Here is an 18669-nt window from a genome sequence, read left to right as displayed (position 1 = left end):
ATATTATTTTGATGAAAAATTGTTTAGCAATTTTGAAAACTTTTTTATTTATTAGCACTATTTGGATTGTATAAATAGTGGTAATAAATAAGTTGTGAGATTCTATTCACAAAAAAAAAATACAAAATTCTTTAAATGCTTACAATACAGCCTTGCCGAATACTGAAAATTGATATAGGTTGAAGGTAACCAAATGTTTCTTTCCTTTATATTTAATTCCAAATATTTTTTTAGAAGATATTTCTATTGGAATCTACACTTATCCAAGAAGTAATTGAACAATGGAGGCCGGAGAACAGTTTTCCTTGTGTTGGAATAATTTTCATTCAAACTTAAGTTCAGGTTTTCACAGTCTTTTAAAAGATGAAGATTTGGTAGATGTTACCTTAGCGGCTGAAGGCAAATTTGTTAAAGCACACAAAACAGTCCTGTCAGTGTGTAGTCCTTTCTTTAAAGAGCTATTTAGGGTGAATCCATGTAAACATCCTATAGTCATACTGCCTGATGTAAATTATGGAGCTTTAAGAAGTTTGCTACATTTTATGTATCAAGGAGAAGTTAGTGTTAGCCAAGAAGAAATTCCTACATTTATGAAAGTTGCTGAAATGTTAAAAGTTAAGGGTTTGACAGACAATGCGGTAAGTATATATAAAACTATTTTATTTTATTATCTACTAAGTAGAAGAGTCTCAAACCAGACCTTACCAGATTTGCTAAAACTTTGCATTCAAATGATGATTATTTGTAAAATTAATATTCTTCTAGGATGCTCCAAATGGTTTTAACTCAAAAAGTTCCTTTGGTGTTATTGATGGTCATAGGCAGGACATATTAAGGCGTCCCAGACCAGTTAAAAAACTGATTCGACCAATGCAGCCTTTGAGGCCTTTAGAATGTCCAATATCTCCAAAACTATCACCTTCTCCTCAACCTTCCATTTTACAACCAACATCATTAAAGAGGAAGCATATTGAAACCACAGACACACCTCCTCCTCCAATTCTTAATCAAGGAACATTTGGGCAACCAGCAATATTAACACATGCAGTACAAAATGAAGCTTTGTCCTTAATTAAGCCTAAAGAGGAGCCATTTGATCAGGAGGAAGGAACTTCTCATAGTGGAATGGTAAATTTCTGGCAATAATGAGTGAACACAGTAATCAAGAAAATAATGGCTTATTTTAAGGATGAAATGCAGATGGAACTTGCCAATATGTTAGATACACAAATGAGTGGGGGAGAACCTTCTCCATCCCATCAGATTCCTCCATGGCCAGCGCCTGGGGATATGATTCCTGCTACAAGTGATGAAACATCACAACCTGGTAAGTTTTTCAGCTGCTTTGAAAAAATGCTACTTAAATAGTCCATTTTTCATAAATATTGTATTATCAAGACAATTAGTGTTTTTGTGAGTTTTTCATTGTTTATAGTTTCCTTTTGTTGCTCAATTTTTTAATTTTTATATTTGCTTGTAATCCAGTAGCTTATTTCTTCAAGGCAAATAAAATTCCTGGTATGCTCATCTTACTTTAATAATGTAAACTTTTTAGAAGAGCTACAGTGGTTGAAGAAGTCGTTATTAGTTTTTTTCTGCATTTTTTGAGATTTGAGAACTTTTTAACACTAAACTGTCAGTTGTACTGCCTGGTGGGAATAATACACAATGTTTTACTTTATAGGACATTTATTTGTTTAAGATAAATAATCTATATTTTGTGCCTTAAATTGTACTCAGTTGATTGAAATTTTGACTATGTTCCCATTTTGGAATACAAGGTGGTTCATCAAATCATCAATATATTTGCTTTTTAATAACATTTTATTTTAAAAAAATCTCTGACCAAAACTGATTTAGAGGGCAATCAGTGAATTTTTATTATTCCATTTTATTTGATTTTGTTAATACCAATTTAAACTAGACAATTTGCTTTCTATCTAATAAAAATTTTGAACTGGTTGAAAGACTACATTTTTGATTTTTAAACTGGCTTATTAATTTTTCAGACCAAACTTCTTTTATATTTTTAAAAATTGATGCCCTGCTTGAGCAAAATGTCACTTTTTGCATTATGTATTAACTAAAGTTGTTGTATTAATTAAATTTAATTTTAGTTAGATAATTTAAATTAAACGTAAAGCAATCAGGAAAAAAATATGTCCTAAGTTTACGGTTTTACGTAGGATGGTCGTAAATTCACCGTCACTGGTTGGTTACCAGTAAAGTAAAATTCAGAAAGTAAAATTCAGTGTGACAGGAAAATTTACCAATTTTAGCAGTACATTCCAATTTCACCAGTAAATTTATCGATCTAATTGAAATTTGCTTAAAGATATCATTTTCCTGTCATTAATTTTCATAGAAGTAATTTTCATGTTTAAATTATGACCAATAAGATGTTTTTGAGATAATAAAAATGACGCCAATTGTAAAATATTATTATTTAAACAATTTACTTGTAATTTTCCAGTAATTACTGACAATTGTCCGAATAACTGTCATAAATTTCAGAAACACGTTTTCAGCACAGTTTGACAGTCAGGAACAAAATTGCTAGTTAAAGCAACTTGGAGTGAGAAAATGACTGTTTTAAGCACCTTTTAGAATCCTCATTAAATTTCCTATCCAATAACCTAAAAACTTTTCAAAATTTGGTACAGTTAGGGAGAAAAAGTGTCAAAATTTGAACTGTTAGAAACACAGTTTGAAAGCACTGTCAGGGACAAAATCGCCTGTAAAAGCCACTTGGAGTGGGAAAATGACTGTTTTAAGCATATTTTTGGAATCCTCATTAAATTTCCTATCCAATAACCTGAAAAAACTCCTCAAAATTTGGTACATTCAGGGAGAAAAAGTGTCAAAATTTGAACTGCCAGAAACACAGTTTGAAAGGACTGTCAGGGACAAAATCGCCTGTAAAAGTCACTTGGAGTGAGAAAATGACTGTTTTAAGCACATTTTTGGAATCCTCATTAAATTTCCTATCCACCAACCTGAAGAAACTCCTCAAAATTTGGTACAGTCAGGGAGAAAATGTGTCAAAATTTGAACTGCCAGAAACACAGTTTGAAAGGAGTGTCAGGGACAAAATCGCCTGTAAAAGCCACTTGGAGTGAGAAAATGACTGTTTTAAGCACATTTTTGGAATCCTCATTAAATTTCCTATCCAATAACCTGAAAAAACTTTTGAACAAAACCTTTTTTCAAAAACTTTTTGAAAATTTGAACTGCCAGAAACACAATATTTGTAATTTACTGGTAATCAATGATTGGTTAAATTTTTCTGGTAAAATAAAATATTTTTTGCAATTGCCCATCACTAAAAAAAAAAGATTTGGATGGGAGATCCTCATTTTACAATACCAATTTTTTATTACAATATTTCAAAGGGTTTCTATGAATTTTTTGTCATCCTATTTATTGCGTAAAATGTCAAATTTCTGTACAGAACTCTGTTATTGTGGCAGTTACAATAAGGTGGTGATGATATCATTTTGGTTTTTTTAATATAACAAATGGTCATTCTCTAGGCATTTGTGACAGCAAGCACAAACCACACTGACCTTTGGATTTGAGCTTAATATTAATTAATTACCAATACAAACCTTATCCCAAATATACGAAAAGAGTATGTATTTTTAAAAATGTTACCCCTAACTCCTAGATTTGCAGAAATTAGGGCTTTGGGTATTTCAGTCAAAATTTATGCCTGAATTTATTGTTTGCTCTTATGCATCTTTAAAGTAGACTTAAATCCTTGCTCTGCATGCGCTTGTCAGTTGAATGAATGTCATAGAAATCGCATCTGCTGCATTTGCTGCAGCACGCATTTACGTTGTGTATTATTTCGGCCCAGGTACGTTACAATTGATCCTCGGTCGTCGCGGCAACCCCCGACTAATTGTAGACGGGTACGCCTTCTACAAGAAATCAGTCTACAAAGGAAAAGCGTTCTGGTATTGTAAAAACTCGAGGTCAGCGGACAAATGTCCTTCGGTAGCATGGACGATGAATGGTAACATTGTTAAATGGCCTTGTCCCCATAATCACGTCATATTTCCTGATCCGTTCAATCCGGAAGAAGACTCCGAAGTTCCACTTGAAAATTTACAAGAAGTTTTATGGCAAACCTCTTTGAGTTAAAATACTGCAACATATTTCTGAAAGACTGGCTTCAGTGTGTGTGTGCTATAGAAACACAATATTTCATTTATGTGGCATATTTTTATTATTAATGCATCTTTGTTCAGATAGACAATTTCACAAGAACACTGTCAAAGTGACTTTTGATTATTATTTAGGCCGCATTCGTTTTCATGCTCCATGGAGCGTGCAGATTGTAAAACGCGTTTGTTGGTGAGATTGGTGTGATAATTCTTATTACTTATATTTAGAGTCCGGATTAAAAAGCAGTAAAATCGTAAAAAAAGCGCTCTGTTTGAGTTCTAGAAATTTTTTAAAGCTTTTAAACTGCTCTAGAAGCATACGAAAGATTTTAGACATAGAGACATTTGTAAGGTTTTTTGGGACAGTTTAAAGAGCATATTGAAGGTTCTGGAATGCTTTAGAGGCATTTGGAAATTCTTAGTCGGTTCTAGAATTTTTTTGAAGCTTTTAGACTGTTTTTGGGAACAGCTGGACTAGTTGAAGAGCATTTGGAATCTTTTAGACTGTTCTAAAAGCTTTTGGAAGCTTCTAGATTTTTTTGAAAGGCTTCCGACTGTTTTAGAAGCATTTTGGTGTTTCTGAAGTGTTTTGAAATCTTTTTAGACTACTTTAGGAACATTGAAGGTTCTGGACTGCTTTTAAGGCATTTAAAACCTTGTAGACGGTTCTAAAAACTTTTATTTAAACTGTTTTAAAAGCATACGGAAGCTTTTAGAGTGACTTGAATTTTTTAAAAGTTTCTAGACTAGTTGAATATCATTTGGAAGCCTTTAAAGCGTTCTAAAAGCTTTTGGAAACTTCTAGATTGTTTTGGAAGACTTTCGACTTCTTGAGAAGCATTTTGGAGTATCTGTAGTGTTTTTTTTGTAATTGTAACCGTTTTCGAGATATTATCCAAAAACTTTCAGGAGTTCAGGGTGGTTCAACCACTCAAACAAATCAGTTCAGTAATGTAGAGCAAAAAAATGTATCTAAAAAAATTGTGTACAGGGCGAGCAAAAATAATGATCCACTAACAATTTTCTGCACGCCCTGTATACAGGCAACGGTATTGAAGTTCAAACGCTACGTAGTTTGTTTTAGTGGTACATTAGGAACAATTTTGCACTCTTGTAGTTTTTATGTAAATTTAACCGTTTTCGAAATATTTACTAAAAACCACTTTAAATGACACACATTAAATGATCGCAAATGATTAGAGCTATCACGTGACGTTGAGCGGGCACTGCTAACTTGCCCCGTTTGGCCGCTAGAGGGCGTCACACTTGATTACTTTTCTTCGGACATTTTCCAAATATCTCGAAAACGGTTTGAGTTGGCAGTGTAAAATTTTTGAATTTTGAAAATTGTCTTTAACTGCCTTAGTTAGTTTAGGTTAATAGTAGAAATGTGACGTAAAGTGTCAATTGTCAAAATATAAGTTTTAAGGGTGCCATGTCTTGAAAACTGTTAAAAATGTCCTAATTTCAAAGTCAGTGACTAAATGGCGGCAGTTACAGCAAAACGGGCACCAGATTCGTGTTCTCCATGCCATGATTAGTTAAAATTACTTTTTTTAGAATAATTTAGGAGCATTTAGAAAGTGTTTACAGTTTAAAGAGCACTGAAGGTTCTTCTTTCTGTTCTTAAGGCATTTAAAACCTTGTAGACCAGTCTAGAAGCTTTAGGAAGCTGTTAAACTGCTCTAGAAACATACGAAAGCTTTTAGACTGTATTAGAAATCTTTTGAGAGCTTCTGTAGATAAGATTTGGAAGCTTTTCAACTCTTCTAAAAGCTTTTGGAAGCTTCTAGACTATTTTGTAAGCTTTTGCAAGGCATTTTGAAGGTTCTATAGTGTTTTGGAATGTTTTCACACTTTTTACACTACTTCGGAGCATTTGGAAATTATTTGGTCAGTTTAAAATTGTAAATTGACACTTACCCATTTTGAAACAGATAATTGGTATGTTTTTGTCTCTCAGAAGCCATACAAAAAATAGCAGCAAATAAGCACAAAAAGAAGAAAGAAGCAAAAAAAAAACATTAAAAAATCTGTCATATGACGTGTTTTTCGTCACATTAGATGTCAAAGGTTGGTTGCTTTTATTTTTTACGAAAAGCAAAATTCTTAGAAATCCGGACTCTACTTATATTGAACAAAAATGCTATTATATGAGTTTAACATTCAGTTGAAATAAGTTTTACTCGTTAGTTCCCATCCCTAAAATGCAGATACTTTTAAGTAATAGGGAGTGCTGTAGTGGTAAAAATCCAAACTTTAACTGTTAAAATAATGACTTAACCTATCTAATAAGACTTTGTTAAACAAAATATGGTGTGGTAAAACTTCCAAAAAGAAACATGCTTATTTTGAGTATTCTTAAAAAGTTATTGGGATTGAAATATTGTATTTTAAAGTGATTTCAAATATTAGGCAATTTTTTTTCCGCATTTAGCCGGATTTTAACTTTAAATCAGAGTTTTAGTTGTTGTACCTTTATCCTTTTGCCATGTCAAGTAATTTAATAAAATTTCTTTTTATGACGAGACACAGTAATAATCGTTTAAACTACAGAAACGTCTTGTACCTATAATATCTGTGCAACCATTATGCAAGTAATTTATTTCGTAGGCGGGGAACTCTGCGTAGTGAAGAGTGGCAAAGGACAATTAGTACTAATTAACGATGGGCACATGTACACCTTTGTCGACAAAAGAGAGAATCGGAGTCTTTGGATCTGCGTCAAAAAGAAAATGCTCAATTGCAATGGTTGCGTTACAACTATGCACGGACAACTCCTCAATTCCTTAGGTAAGTGCTGTATAGTATAAAAACCCTGTACAAAAAACAAACAAAATAATTCAAATTAATTATCAACAAACAACGTAGTAGAATTTTATTACCATCTACAGGTCACAATCACCCTCAAATACATGATGTTATCCAAAGGCTGCACGTGCCCAAAACAGCCCTTAAACCAGACAATTGCAGTTGAATTGTCGTACATCATTTATTCTGCCTTTTTAGAAATTTTGTTTTATTTGTTATTAGTGTTTGAATCTCGGCAAGGCAGTTTTGAACATTTTTTTTTTAATCCAGGATAGGACATTTATTTATTTTTATTTTCTACTAGACTGGAAATTTGTTTAATTTGTGTGGGCTATAACACACACACGGTTAAGGACAATTTTAAAGTTGCCATAGCAATTTTGTCCCAAACCTGATTAATTTTGTCGTACCAAATACCCTTACCAAATATTTGCCATAAATAGGTAGTTAATTTATTTAGAATTTTTATTTTTGTTTAACTACTGTAAGAGAGTTTATTTTCAGTTTTAAGTATTTTTTGATTTTTCTATGTATTACCTTAGGCTTTAACTTTTTTCGGTTTCAAAGAAACAAAGATATTCAAAATTATCACGAAAAAAAAACATTATAAGTGTTTACTGAAGAATTTTATTTGATTTTTCAAGAAACTGACATAAAGTAAAACCACTATTATTGGCTAGAGTGTGGTTGTGACATTTACATGGTGTAATGACTTTTTGTTCCTATAATGCACTAATTTATCATAAAGTGCTAATTAAAAATATTATTCTAAATACTTTTTGAAAACAGTATTGGGTGTTAACAGGTTTTCACCCTTCTATCAACTTAAAAAAAATCATATTGAAAATACGCTTAAATTAATAAACAGCAATTGAAATAAACATCAACGTGCAATAAAATAACCTCAGTAGCATTGTTTCTAGGTTTAGGTTACTTTTTTATCGAGAGTTTTGACTGTTATTTAATATTTATAGAATTGATTTAATTTTGAGAAAATAAAGCAACAAAGGATTTTCGATTCTGTATTTTATTCGTTTCAACATTGACTATAAAATAATGCTATTAGTATATCTTTTACCTTTACTAGTAATTTGCCCCCATGAGCTTGATAAATTGATACATCTGGATTATATTAATAAAATTACACACATATTTCTAAAAACCGCTAGAAAAATATTTGTTTTTACATCTATAGAATGGTTGTTAAAGATTACAGAAGGTAAGTGCGTGTAAAATAATACCACTATCCTGATGATTAGTTAGTTAATATTATTGTTAGATTAAAAACTGAAGCAATTTGTTTTTAGGCGCTTATTAACATAAATGGGGAGGGATAATGAAAATACTGAATAAATTGTAAAGTATACACAGTGACGGTTAACACTATTGGAACAATCCAAATGCGTTAGTGCCTGAAGAAGTCATATTAACAGTGAAACAAATGCATAATTTTTTAATTTACTATTATGTGATCCTACCTTTTTAAAATTGTTTGCGACATGGATCTAGAGAATAGACAAAAAGCTCCTTTTTTGCATTTGGCATTTATTTGTTTTCATATGTCAATTGGCGTTTCAAGATAAGAGGTACTCCCTCTGGTGATCAGTTGTGAAAACAGTTTCAGCACCAGCTGTCATTTCTCCGTTTGTTTACATTGATTTTGGTTGGGAGTTTAGCACTGGTTTCATAAATATGAAGTGACAGTGTCATTTTGTTTATTATGTTAGGTTAGGGACGGGTTGCCCGATTTTAGTTCAATAGGTATGCTAAGTCCGCATGTGCAATATTTGCGTAAATCACGACACTGTTAGTAGTTTGTGGTGATTGGTCAAGAAAAAGCAGCAAGCTGAAAGCTGCTTTCTTGACCAATCATCACAAACTAGTAACTGTACTGAGATTTACGCTAATACTGCACATGTAGACTTAGCATACCTATAGTAGCGTAAGTAATTTGAAATATTCCGATTACCACTATGTGAATGTTTTGGACTGGACACCTGTATTCAGGTTGTGGTGTCTGGACATTCTTCTGGAATGAAACAGAACAGAACTTTCTGTTCCCCGGTAAAGCCTATCTTAAGGTCTGTTCGCAGATGCAATTTCAAACTGATTTTCAACTATAGATCGAAAAAGTGACATTGACAGTTTCTGGCTAATGGCCAATAGCTGGACATATTTCTCTGATTATTAGTTTGAGATTATTTCTGCGAACAGACCTTTAGCAAGTAGTGCCTTTATGTTATGATTTATAACTAATAAATAAGTAAATAAATAATAAATAAGTTTTTGATTAAACCTACCAATTTCTATTTCCCCTTACAAAGCAAATTTCGAAATGGTATTATTTTCACGACATTTACCTTTACAAATAGTGTCTACGTATCCGAGAGATATCGTCGTATTAAATAAAATTACGTACTTTTAAAAACATACAGTGTGTCCCAAATTGGTTCTACATGTATTGGGATCTCTGTAACCGTAAGAGCTACAGAGTCGGTTAAATAGGGAAAGTTTTAGAGCCATCTTGAAGGCGGCCATAAGAATTTACAAAGTTATCATCCATATCTCGGAAACCAATGACGATAGATTTTTTCTAATTACGTTATCGTGTTCTACGTAAAAAAGTGTTAATAATGACAGTGTCAAAACTTTCTTTGGCTTTGTTAAAGAGTGTTTAAAATGCAGCCTCTGACGTTTTCCCAATTTTCCGGAAAACGGAGAAAGATATTAATTTGGAAACCGGAAATAAGTTTCACATAAAATTTTCTAAAACTTCCCCATTTAACCGACTCTGTAGCTCTTACCGTTTTCGAGATCCCAATACATGTAGAAGCAATTTGGGACACTATAGTTTTTGGTTTTTATGTTAAATCACTAAATTAGTGCAAAATTCTATTGTATTAAATCATAAGAGCTGATTCTGGCAGTTGGTCCGTTATACAGGGTAATTCAAATTCGACCCACATCATTGGGATCTCGGAAATTGTAAGAGATACGAAAAAGTTTAAATTGGGGCAACTTTGCGCAAGTTAAAACCGTTTTAAAAATTTCGATTTTCCAAGTAGGTACTTCCGAATTTCCGAAGATATCTGAAAAAAAACTGAAATTTTTATTTTTATTTATTTCTAACTTTATTTGCAGATTTATCCCAAAACCGAAAAAACATTTTTATGGCCACTTTTTATCAGCTATACGATGACGGTTTCATATTCGCCGCCCGACGTTTTGTCTGTCATGTTTAGTGCAAAACCAGTGTATTGCCACACTGTTTCAATGAAATTTGATAGAGCAGGATACAGATACATTAGTTTTGCACTAAACTTGTCAATCGAAAACGTCATTAAAGTCAATGGCAAAATGGCGGCAGTTACAGCAAAACGGACACCAGATTCATGTTCTCTATGCCAAAATTAGTTAAAACGGCCCCTTGACAAGTACACTAAATACAATATGGAGGCGATCAGTATAGTAGGCCAAGAAAACCCTTCATTTGAAGAAAATGTTGCATTTTTCCAAAAATGAATTGATTATTTGAAATATTCCGTAGACATATCGTATGATCGTAGGTAGCTAATGAATTGAGCTATCACGTGACATTGAGCGCGCACTGTTTGGCCGCTAGAGGGCATCAAATTTGACTACCTTTTTACGGACATTTTGCTAAATCTCTCGAAAACGGTTTGAGTGAGCAGGGTGAAATTTTTACTATGTCTGCCCCTCAGAGAGACGTTTTTTTTATAAAATATAACATTTTTCCGTACAACCAGTTAACCTTAAAACATAAAGAAACAGATTTTTTGACGTTTTTATAGTGGGTACCTCATAATTTTTTTGAATTTTGAAAATCATCTTCAACTGTCTTTATCAGTTTAGGATAATGGTAAATATGTGAGGTAAAGTGTCATTTGTCAAAATGTCATTTTTTTATGGGTGCCATGCCTTGAAAACTGCCAAAAATACCATCATTTCAAGGGCGGTGACAAAATAGCGGCAGTTACAGCAAAACGGACACCGGATTCGTGTTCTTCATGGCAAAATTAGTAAAAATGGCCACTTTTACAGGTTTAAATCCAACATGGCGGCGGCATTTTCGGTTTGGGAATATCTCTTCAAATAAGGTTAGAAATAAATAAAAACAAAAAAATCTAAATTTCAGCTTTTTTTCGGATATCTTCGGAAGTACTAGGAAAATCAAAATTTTTAAAACGGTATTTGGTTTAATTTTAAATTGAGTAACTTTGCCTCAATTTAAACTTTCTCGTATCTCTTATAGTTTCCGAATGGTGAGGATCGAATTTGAATTATCCTGTATAGCTAGATTGAATGTTGAAAATCCAGTTTTTCAACGTCGAAGCCGTCTCTATATTGTAAACTGGACCTAAGCAGTAAAAACAAAATAATAAAGTGCTGCTATCCGTGTACAAGTGGTAAAAGAGTAATAAATAGATCAAAGGTTAAGCAAATAATAAAATAGGAAAGTTTTAAAAAAACCACAAGTTTGACTTACGTAATTCCACAGCAAAAATGAGTGTGATAAGTTCTTAAAACACTTTTCAGAAAACTCAACAATAACGAATATACCGGGCATTAAAGTTACATTTAAAAAATCTAAAAAATAAAATGTAAATAAAAAACTCAACTTTATTTTTACAGTAACAAATTGACAAGTACTGGTAATAAAAAAAAGTCTTCAAGTAGATAAACTTATTGTTTTACAATAAAATAAGTACTATGTGTATTTAAAAAACGTTGGGTACAAAAAATATAGTAGTTACAAATACGACTACTGATGGTATGCTTAACAACGAAAAACTAAAACTAACTTACTAAGAAACTAAACGATTTTTTATTATAGTAAATCTCTCTCCCTGATATCACTGAAGCTACCCTACAAAATGACCCGTAAAAGGCATTATGATATTTCTCGGATTGCTTGCCTTAAGTTATTGGAACAGAAATCATTTATTAAAATTGCGGTGCTTTATTTTGACTGTCAGTCCAAGCCTTGGCAATTGTTCGCTTCATTTCGTCGTCCCCAGTCTCGTACCTACATAAGACAAAAATTGTCAGTGTGATTATAGATTATTTTTGGTATAAAACAGTACTCTATTTTTACAACAATAATCGATCAAATCTCACGACCTTAAAACTGGAACCAGCAGTGTGAAATACGACTCTAAAACTGATTTATAAAGGTGTGCATTATGCAAGCATGGTTTATAATGGGTCTCTAACGAATCCCCCCAACCTAAATGGTTACTTTTGCTGACTTGGCGGATAGTTTATTTTTGATTAGCTTGGCTGCAGACTGAACTTTCTAATTTATGAAAGTCAAAGTAACCAAAATTAAATGTACAGTAGGTGTATGTACAGGGGTGTCTCCAATTCAATTCTTTTACGGGGTATCTCCAAAACTAGCAAAGGTAGAGCAAGAAAAAAGCGATGGAATAGTCTAGTATTTTCCACAGATTCCCCCGTTTTTGAGCTACAGGGTAATTTTGAAAAAAAATGACAATTTGGCTACAAAACTATCTTCTAATTTCTTAAGGAAAGGCACTAGAAGCTTTCAAACAGTTTTTTGCAGCTCAAAAACACCAAAATGTCACCAGTGTCTTTCAAACTGTCTTTTGATCCTTTTTGTGATATTTTTACCAAAAGTTTGAAAACTGTTTTAAGTTGCTTGGATTTTCTGGGTTGAGACTAAATGATAAGTATAGACAAACAGTGGCAATGAAATTGAAAATTAATTTAAGTAAGCAGCGTGAGATGGCACCACCAAACGCATATTCGCGTAATTTTAAAGCCAGACGCAGCAATTCCCATCTTTTGACTGTTGGAAAACATCAGTTTTAATGCGGCGTTGGCCGCATTCGTTTTCAAGCTCTATGGAGCGAGCAGAGCGTTTTTGATGTCACAATGACGTAATTTGACAATTGGTCTAATTATAGTTTTCCCAAATTACGTCATCGTGACGTCAAAAAAGCTCTGCTTGCTCGATGAAGCGCAAAAGTTGACAAATCACATTTTTTGTTTTGTTTCTAGGCAAAAAATAACATATTTTGTGTGTGTTTTCTTTAATTATTGTGTTTCACTTCGTTGTATAGTTATTTGTTATTAGTTTAGTTATTTGTTATTATTTTTAATATTCATCAAGGGTTATTTTATACTTAATACATTATTATGAATTCCATGTTTAATCTTAAAACAGTCACGTGACCATTTGTACCTTAAAATGAGTCACGAGATTTAGAGTTTAAAGCTAAAAAACGGTCACGTAATCTTTAAATTTTGAAAATCGTCACGTGGCCATTTGCACATTATAAGGAGTCAGGTGACTCCTTCAAATAATACTTTGACATCTAAAACAGTCACGTGACCTTTAGGATTTCGTTTTGACGTCAAAATAAATGAAAATTGTCACGTGGCCATTTGCGCTGTAAAGAGAGTCGCGTGTCTCTAAAAATATGAGTTTAAATGTGACATTATAAATTCCATTTTTAATCTTAAGAGTCACGTGGCCTTCAGGATCTGTGTTGACGTTAAAAAAGTCAGGCGAATGGAAAAAAAATAGTCTAAACATAAAAACTACGTCACGTGACGTTAAAAATTAACGTAAACATTTAAACAATTATTTAAACGTTTAAATCTTACAAATAGATACGTGATTTAGTGTATCAGTTTAAAACTAAAAAAAAGCAGTCACGTGACCTTCAGGATTCTGTTTTGACGTTAAAAAAGAGTCCTGTGGATTTTGAAATAAATAGAATCTTTATTATCGATACCTCAAACCAGAAATTCTTATCTTGTTTAGTTTTCAAAATACGAGTAATTTAATTCAAATTTATTTGAAAAAATCAAGCTTTCTTACGCAGTTCAGATGAGATAGCAAAAGAAAGTGGATTATAGGAAACACTGCAAAAGTTGGCAACTATGTCTGCAATGACGAACTGTATTAGCGCCATCTCCTAGAGTGTACCTACAACTGAAGCGGCCGAAATACATTAGGAAACCCTTGAAGCGTAAAGGGCTGCCTTTTTGGGTGCCACTTTAATTACATTGCGCTGGTTGTCTGTACTTATCATTTAGTCTATGGTCTATGGTTGAGAGAAAAATTAGTTAAGTTTGACGCCCTCTAACGGCCAAACCGTTTAACTTACTAACCAGTGGTGTCATATCTTTAGAAACCTTATTTCATTGGCTATCCATTGATGTATAAAAGTCTACACAGAGTGTACCAAATTGGCGAGTTATTTACGATTGACGACGAGGACGAAGAATGGTTGGGTAATCATGCAAACGTCACGTGACGCTTCACAAGACAGTCAAAATGGCCGGTAAAAGATCACGTGACCTTGTAAAAACTGGTTGGAATAAAACAAGTCAAAATGGTGAAAATGTCACGTGATCTGAACAGAATTGCATTAAAATTGCCCTCAAAAGACCCCCTTATGGAGATATTCCCTAAAAACTGTGTCAAAGTGCTGTAAAAACCCGTAAACAAATTCAACCAAGCGTAACTCGGTTATTTAGAAAAATATCAAGTGTAAAAGCGAAAAGTTGTCGGAAATTTAACTCTCTGCAAGAATGACACTTTGTTGTGTCAAATTACGGCCACTGAAAAACGGTGTACCCCAGAAAAAAGTGATTAGATATTTATATTTTACGTTAAATTTCCTAAGCCATTTGTAGCTTTTCTGGGTCCCTAATAACAAAGAAAATGCGAGAGGGGTTCCAAATTGTCATATTTTCAAAATCACCCTGGTAACTCAGAAACGGGGGCAGCTGTGAAATGTACTATCCCATAAAAACCATCAAGTTGAAAATTGTATAAAAATTCATTGGTTGATAATGTAAACAAAATTCAGTTAAATATGTTTATCCCTAGTCAGTTTGTCCTAAAATCTAATACAACCAGTAAAGTAAAAATAAACTGCGGGTAAAAATAAACCGGGACAGTGATTTTTTTCGTTCACTTTTAAAACCTTGCCATTTCTAAAGGAAACAACAGATTTTGATGCAGTTTGGACTATCATTTAGCTTAATAAATAACACTTCCTTATATTAAAACAAAAAAAATAGTTTTTTACATCAGTAAAGAACCAATAAACCAAGCTCAATGACAACAGAATGGTGTAGTTTTAAAAATGCCCCAAAAACATCACTGTCCCGGTTGATGTGGCGAGCAGTATATTTTTAAGCTATTTGTATTGCTAAAAACATGCATATTGCAAGTACCATGCTGGTCTGTTATGGGGTAACTAAATCAAGCTTGTGAAAGATGGAAAGAATGATATGTAAACATGTAAGTAGATCAAATACACATTTTAACAATGAAATAAATGTTTGGTGATTAACAATTTTGAAAACTTCCCCATTAAAATGCCAAACAAATTATTAATTTAAAGTGAAAGATGCTGAATGGAGAAATTGTCAACTTCAACAAAAATTTACCTCTATAATGTGGATTATGATGTCTGCAAAAATAAACAATGATTAAACACTTAACCTGAGGCAAGAAATAACTAAAGTAAACTGCCTACAGTTAAGAATTATAGAAGAAATATTATGATTTCAGTCTACATCAATTTAGTAACTACTGTCTGACTTTAGTTTGAAAGTGCCTTGAAAAGATTGCTATAATAATAGTTAGTACAGATCAAGATTGCTATAATGACAGTATAAGCTGAAGCTGAAATACACGGGACTGGAAAAACATACCATTTAGAAAATTTAAATAAGTCATCAAACAACCTAAACCAAATATCAACAGATCTAACAATGCGGTACTTACATATTTTTCATAATATTCATCAAACTGGCTGATGGATCAGACTTATCATCTGAATCGAAACTGGACGTTTTCTTGCTTTCGCTGGCCTTTTTTTCCCATTCTGTGACATGCGTCCAGTGGATGTCTTCTTTCTTTGCCGCATTGATTAGGATCAGGTCATTTTTCACCTGTGTAATATAACATTTTTATAAGAGTTAATGTAGGGCAACTTTTTAAATTAACTTGCCTTATAAGTGCTACTCTTTGGATCGATATTGTATAAAAGCTGAGTAATTTTGAAAACATAGTCTTTGTTTTCCAAATTTTTTATTTTCAGTTCCAGAGATTTGTCCTGGAAGTTACACTGGACATTTTCGGCAGGCACAGTATTCACTTTGGGTAGAGTGATGTAGAATTTGACAAACTTTTGGCTTTGATCCCATGCTGGAAGAGTATAAAATCACTAAATGTATTTGTACTTATTCAAACTTTGCACAAACATTTACAAACACAACAGGTTTACCTATTCAATGACTGAATTGAGTGAAAACCGAGGGGTATTTTGCCGAAGTATTTTGGTGTACACACTCGAGGTAATTCTAGGTATTATGAGGCACTTTACCAGTATTATGAAGCACTTTGAGGTATTTTTAAGGTATTTATAAGGCATTTCATAGAATTTTGAGGCATTGACTGTATATTTCAAAATGTTTTGCGTTATTTTCATTGGAATTTTGAGAAATAAAGCCTAAATAAAGGAAATTTTGCGATATTTTAATAAATACATTGTAATAGACCAAGCAGTAGACAATACAGTGCATCAATATAACAAAATTGACCGCACATGTAATTATTATGGTAAACATGATAATAAGTTGAAACAATATTCATTACCAGTTATTATGATAATTTACCAATTTTTCAACATTTAATAGGTCATTTTTAAGGTCACATGACAGTGTTGCAGGCTCTAAAATTGCATAATCAAAGTCACGTGATGTGTCTCTTACAATTTCAGCCTTTACAACTGTCTAAAATAGTCTAAATTTAATTTACCAAGTTCTTAAAGTTTAAACCACATTTTAACGGTCACGTGATTAATTTTGACAGATATCAACTGGCCTTTACAGTGGTGCAAGCTCAGAATTGCATTATCAACGTCAAGTGACGTGTACTTTGCAATTTAATTTTTTACAACTATCCAAAGTTTATTTATCAATTTTCCAAAGTTTAAGCTGCATTTTGAAGGTCACGTGACTGTTTTTGACAATGTCAACTAGTATTTACAGTGTTGCAAGCTCAAAAATTGAATTATCCAAGTCATGTGATGTGTATTTTGCAATTTAAGTTTTTACAACTGTCTAAGTTTTATTTATCAATTTTCCAAAGTTTAAACTGCGTTTTGACGTTCACGTGACTGTGTTTGACAATGTCAACTAGTATTTACATTGTTGCAAGCTCAAAAATTGAATTATCAAAGTCACGTGACATAGTTGTTACAATTTTACCACTGTCTAAATTTAAAATACTATATATTTAATTTTTCAACTGTTTCTTTTAAATGATAGGTGTCTTTATTTGACACGTGCTAACTTGGTTACTATGACAGTTAGAAGATTCGTTTAAACGCCAAAATATAACCTGTAACTTCAGACAATTGTACAAAAAATAGTGTTGTTTGTTAGAATTTGAAAAAAAACAATCACCTGACCTTAGAAAATCAATTTTAAGCTTTCGGAACAAGGTCAAATCAAGTCTCAAAAATTTGGAAAACCCTTTGTGTTGTCAGCTAACCTAACCTAAAAACTGTGACCTAACTTTTAAAAAAATGAATTTTAAGTTTTTGGGTCTTCAAAATTTGGAAAAGCAATCAGGTAACCTGAGGAAGTAATTTTTTTTGAATCATTAATTCTTATGACATTTTGACAATTGTAAAAGCAGACATGCTACTTAATCCAACCTAAAAACTGTCATGTGACCATAAAAAAATTAATTTCAAGGGTGTAATTCATCAAGATTTATCATTATCTCAATACCAGGGGGACTTATAACTAAATTTAAGAATGCCACAAATGTGTAAACATTTGAAGGTATCATGAGGCAGTTTAAATAATTTAAAGGCATTTTGATGTATTTCAAGGCTGTTTGAGGCATTTTTAAGGCATTATCACTATGAGGCATTTTGAGCAACACTGAAGCATTGTGAGGTATTTTAAAGCCATTTCAAGGTATTTTGTCTGCAGAAAGGCATTTTCAATGGTCAAGAAAAAATTATCAGCAGTCTACCCCTTGATAAAAACATTGTAAACTTACCATAATTGCTTAACTTTACTTCGTAGGGAATATTCGTTGTTTTTGGAGGAAGTTTTGGTTGCTCCACAGTGATCTCCATTTTTGCCTCATTCTCTTCCAGCCTCAACACCTCGGACACCAATTTCCTCTTTTCAATGCTGAGAATATCCTTCACTTTCTGTCTGATGGCATGAGTCTCTAGATTTTCAATCTCAGCAATGTCTTTTTTAAGCTAAAAGTTGTTTTATTATTTAGGAAAATTTCAGAAACATTTAACTGCTCAGACATGAGACTTACCTCTTCAATTTTGCTTGCCATTGTAGAGAATTCGCTTTAGAAATTTCGGTGTGCGTTAAATATTTGTAATAACCTCTTAGCAAAACTAGTTTTCTATTTTCTACAAATATAGGAAACTAAACACTCTCCCTTGTATTATTTTCTAGAATAAACTGGAAAGAGAAATAAACATAAATTGTATTGAATGTGACAAAAGCGAACTGTCACTGTCAATAGTGTCAATACTCCCAAATCGATCATTGTTCTCCTTTGCGGCATTGCCAAATGTAACATTAAACCATAACCTAATTACTCTGTTTTATAATAAATTTATTAGCAATGCTGTTGTTT

The 18669-nt window shown here is 32.6% G+C and overlaps 3 protein-coding genes across 6 annotated transcripts in view; 2 read left to right on the top strand and 1 right to left on the bottom strand.

The window, feature by feature from the left end:
* LOC145725004 (uncharacterized) lies at window positions 1-7998 on the top strand. 3 transcript variants are annotated; one of them, XM_081973520.1, is made up of 6 exons: window positions 1-178; window positions 235-638; window positions 766-1128; window positions 1189-1327; window positions 6783-6962; window positions 7064-7998. In XM_081973520.1, exons 2-6 carry the CDS (start codon window positions 282-284, stop codon window positions 7144-7146), a joined length of 1122 nt encoding a protein of 373 aa, XP_081829646.1. In that variant the 5' UTR covers window positions 1-178; window positions 235-281; the 3' UTR covers window positions 7147-7998. The 3 variants fall into 3 exon arrangements, with proteins under 3 accessions (XP_081829646.1, XP_081829647.1, XP_081829645.1); XM_081973521.1 differs by having other exon boundaries at window positions 1-185; window positions 238-638; XM_081973519.1 differs by having other exon boundaries at window positions 1-185.
* LOC145725006 (uncharacterized) overlaps window positions 1406-18669 on the top strand; it is a 35240-nt gene continuing 17976 nt past the window's right edge. Inside the window, exon 1 of one of the 2 annotated variants that reach the window (XM_081973524.1) lies at window positions 1406-1416. The gene's annotated coding sequence lies outside the window, so the exon portion shown is untranslated. Of the gene's footprint in view, window positions 1417-15259; window positions 15283-18669 lie in introns of those variants that run through there. The other variant, XM_081973525.1, reaches the window with a different exon arrangement.
* Window positions 11604-18542, bottom strand: LOC145725009 (calcyclin-binding protein). Its single transcript, XM_081973527.1, has 5 exons — window positions 18340-18542; window positions 18064-18274; window positions 15998-16194; window positions 15772-15938; window positions 11604-12027 (listed from the first exon to the last, which is right to left on the bottom strand). Exons 1-5 carry the CDS (start codon window positions 18358-18360, stop codon window positions 11946-11948), a joined length of 678 nt encoding a protein of 225 aa, XP_081829653.1. The 5' UTR covers window positions 18361-18542; the 3' UTR covers window positions 11604-11945.

The sequence above is a fragment of the Ips typographus genome, linkage group LG2, assembly GCF_016097725.1.
Source record: "Ips typographus isolate SLU linkage group LG2, UJ_Ityp_2.0, whole genome shotgun sequence".
NCBI lineage: Eukaryota > Metazoa > Arthropoda > Insecta > Coleoptera > Curculionidae > Ips > Ips typographus.
This window is presented reverse-complemented; position numbering and strand designations above follow the sequence as displayed.

Bases quoted from the DNA above. Each gene is read 5' to 3' on its own strand.
- LOC145725009 (XM_081973527.1), bottom strand. From the start codon at position 18,360: ATGGCAAGCAAAATTGAAGAG. The intron at 16,195-18,063 runs GTAAGTTTACAA...ATACTCTTCCAG, and splicing joins AGTAAAGTTAAGCAATTATG to CATGGGATCAAAGCCAAAAG. The intron at 12,028-15,771 runs GTAAGTACCGCA...TGTCTTATGTAG, and splicing joins ATGAATATTATGAAAAATAT to GTACGAGACTGGGGACGACG.
- LOC145725004 (XM_081973520.1), top strand. From the start codon at position 282: ATGGAGGCCGGAGAACAGTTTTCCTTGTGTTGGAATAATTTTCATTCA. The intron at 1,328-6,782 runs GTAAGTTTTTCA...TTTATTTCGTAG, and splicing joins TGATGAAACATCACAACCTG to GCGGGGAACTCTGCGTAGTG. The intron at 6,963-7,063 runs GTAAGTGCTGTA...TACCATCTACAG, and splicing joins ACAACTCCTCAATTCCTTAG to GTCACAATCACCCTCAAATA.